The 3051-nt window shown below is 37.7% G+C and overlaps 1 protein-coding gene across 1 annotated transcript; it reads right to left on the reverse strand.

Moving 5' to 3' along the window:
• On the reverse strand, positions 1-2637 carry LOC122195352 (receptor-like protein kinase FERONIA). The gene is made up of 3 exons (XM_042897191.1): positions 1368-2637; positions 725-1257; positions 1-114 (listed from the first exon to the last, which is right to left on the reverse strand). Exons 1-3 carry the CDS (start codon positions 2554-2556, stop codon positions 1-3), a joined length of 1836 nt encoding a protein of 611 aa, XP_042753125.1. The 5' UTR covers positions 2557-2637.
• Between the last annotated feature and the right edge of the window lie 414 nt (positions 2638-3051).

Raw genomic sequence — 3051 nt, forward strand, 5'->3', positions numbered from 1 at the left:
TTATCCTAGAATGGATTTCTTGTAACTCGGGCATAAGGTAAAAATATCAGTTCGGAAAGCGATCCTACATGATCCATTTGGAATCTGGATTTCCACCACCACCCCTGATAAAGCCTTATAGGTATGACAAATTCCATGATGAGTAACAATTTTTGAGTTTTTAACCCTTTGGGAGATCCCTTGTTTTTCGAATAACATGATTTGTTCTTAGTTATCTTGCATTTATTTTTTGGTTCGGATCAATGGACATGAAGGGAACTATTGTAAACAGACCTTATGGGACAACCCTTATGTGGACATTGGGATATGGACATGAAGGTAGAGAATATTGCCTGAGTTAGCGAACCGAACCTCACACAATATTGTATATTTGCATGTTGTAGTTAGATCCTCAACTGGGATATATATATATATATATATATATATATATATATATATATATATATATATATATATATATATATATATATATATATATATATATATATATATATATATATATATATATATATATATATATATATATATAAAAGAAAGTTGTTTTGTATGAATGTATTGAATAGCTACCCATATGCTAAATTGACATGTTCTATGAAAGTTGTTTATTCATGAAACTGTAACTACTCGCTAAACTTAAAGCTTAGGCATTCCATGTATATATCTCATGTGAGGTGGAGTAAAGGAATAGCATCTTACGGTTCAAAAGTATAATAGACAAACATACCTGCCACTCTTTGCGACTTCGAGCGCTATCTGTATTTGAAATCTTGATAGCGACAGCTATCCCCACACCTAACACTGATGGTGCATACGATGCACTATCCACCCACCCTTTATAGACTGAGGCACCATCCGAAACTCCAAGTAATTCTGATGGCAGGAAATTCCTGGTAGCTCTCTTTACCTCATCAAATGTGAATATCATCAAACTATGTGTCCCCATCTGACTACTTGATGGCTGAGCCTTAGTGTCATGACATTCTACTGCTGTGGTAGCGAGTTTATTTATATTTGCACTTTCTTTTATACAGTTGCTGCTTCTTTCTTCTGCAGTCATAATGGGTTCTTCCGTTATGACACATTTGTTTATAGTAGCATTGCTCCCCTCTGCTGCTGGCTTAGTGGGGTCTACTACAATGACACTGTTATCTTTACCTTCATTGCTCCCTTCTGTCATTTCTTTGTCTAGTATGATCCGTTTACTTTTGTTGTAATCGCTCCACTTTTTTCTAAGTCTGTAATTTTTACCATTTACTGCTGAAAGGAAATAAAAAGGACAATAAAGATTAAATCCCCACAATGAACAATGCTTGTGAAATTCATATCTCCACATACAATTAATAGTATTTTCTAAGAATCAAGTTTACCTGGAATTTTGAGAGGGAACAACGACCACACCTTTTCAGCAATTGTTGCCCCACCATGTTTTTGTGACGCCAAAGTTAACACAAATTCAAGCCGAGCCACTACCTTAGTCATTGTGGGTCGATCCTTTGAACGAGTAAGGATGCATTCAGATGCAATTCTCCCAAATTCCTTCAGACAGTTAGCTGTGGTTTTCCCCCTCAAACATGGATCAATGATTCGATCAATCTTACCTTCTTTGATGCAGTCTTTGGCCCATACAGCTAGGCTGTGTTGCTCCTCACCCAATGTAAAATCCAGAGCAGGTCTACCACACAACACTTCCAATAACACCACACCAAATGCATACACATCAGACTTTCGTGTCAGTCTGCGAGTCGTGTAATACTCAGAATCTATGTATCCAAATGTGCCTCTGATCTGATTGGTATAAACATTAGTGGTGCCCACCTGATTTGCTGGACCAATTGTGGACAACCCGAAGTCGGAAATCTTAGCAGCCAAATTCTCATCCAGCAGGATGTTTGAGCTCTTGATGTCACGGTGTATGACTCTAGATTCAACACCTGTACCTGAATGAAGGTAGTCCAAACCACGAGCAGCACCTATGCAAATGTTGAGCCTCTGGACCCATGTCAGCAGAGAACATTTACTTCCATTAGCTCTTCTTTTGTGCAAATGATCCTCGAGACTTCCTTTCGGCATGTATTCATAAACAAGAATCATCTCTCTTTTATCGGATCCTTCATGGTATCCTAAAAGAGACACAATATGACCATGGCGAAATTTAGAAAGCATCTCAATCTCTGACCGGAACTCAGTTGCCCCTTGATTGGAATCAAGATTAAACCTCTTAATTGCAACATCAATTCCTTCTTCCCCAAACTCAATCTTACCTTTGTATACCTTCCCAAAGCCACCCTTTCCTATTACAAATGCATCATCAAAATCATGGGTTGCCAATTTGATTTCAGCAAGTGAAAAAAGTCGACATGGTTTATCCAGTGATGATGATGAGGATGAATCGGTCCTCTGATCATGTTCTTCTTCGTGTGGAGATTGTTGATCCAATGGTGATGATAGAAATGAATTCTTCTGCTCTCCATCATTTTCCTCCTGTCGTTTCCGTAAATAATAAAAAACAATACCCAATACAATGAGGAGAATTATAAGATAAGTGGAAAAGTACATCCTTCTCGGAGTTATGGATTTCAGTTTGTAACGCAAGAAAAGTTCCTTTAATCTACAGCGGTAGCTGACGGGTGTAGTTGATGCTGGAGTTGAGTGTGACAATCCAAATAAATTGACATTGTTTGTGTATTTGATTCCTTAAATTCTTATATCTTATGCATAAAATATTTGAGACCGAGTCTCACACAAACAAAGTCAACACAGAAAAAAGAGATTGAAATTTCAACGAACACAAAGCTTTTCAAGAACATACCAAGTCAAAGAACGGAAATATGAAAGAACGAGGATTAAGTGGCCAGTAAATTAATATCTTTGGTTAGGACGTCATGTTTAGCATTGCAGAACCAACGCCCTATGGTGACCACAGCAATAAAATTAACAAAGCTCTTTGCTGAGTCAACGTCATCAAGGATTGCCAACAAGAATTGGCAGGAGTTGACCTAAACGCTGAAGCAGCTCCATCGTTAATAAAGGTAACCCCGACTTTGCATTTTG

Source organism: Lactuca sativa, chromosome 8 (assembly GCF_002870075.4).
Source record: "Lactuca sativa cultivar Salinas chromosome 8, Lsat_Salinas_v11, whole genome shotgun sequence".
Classification (NCBI taxonomy): Eukaryota; Viridiplantae; Streptophyta; class Magnoliopsida; order Asterales; family Asteraceae; genus Lactuca; species Lactuca sativa.

What these genes read in the sequence shown, in the direction of transcription:
- LOC122195352 (XM_042897191.1), bottom strand. Translation starts at nt 2,556, where the DNA reads ATGTACTTTTCCACTTATCTTATAATTCTCCTCATTGTATTGGGTATT. An exon ending in GTTCCCTCTCAAAATTCCAG is followed by an intron (nt 1,258 to 1,367) that starts GTAAACTTGATT and finishes ATTTCCTTTCAG; the next exon opens with CAGTAAATGGTAAAAATTAC. An exon ending in GAAGTCGCAAAGAGTGGCAG is followed by an intron (nt 115 to 724) that starts GTATGTTTGTCT and finishes CATACCTATAAG; the next exon opens with GCTTTATCAGGGGTGGTGGT.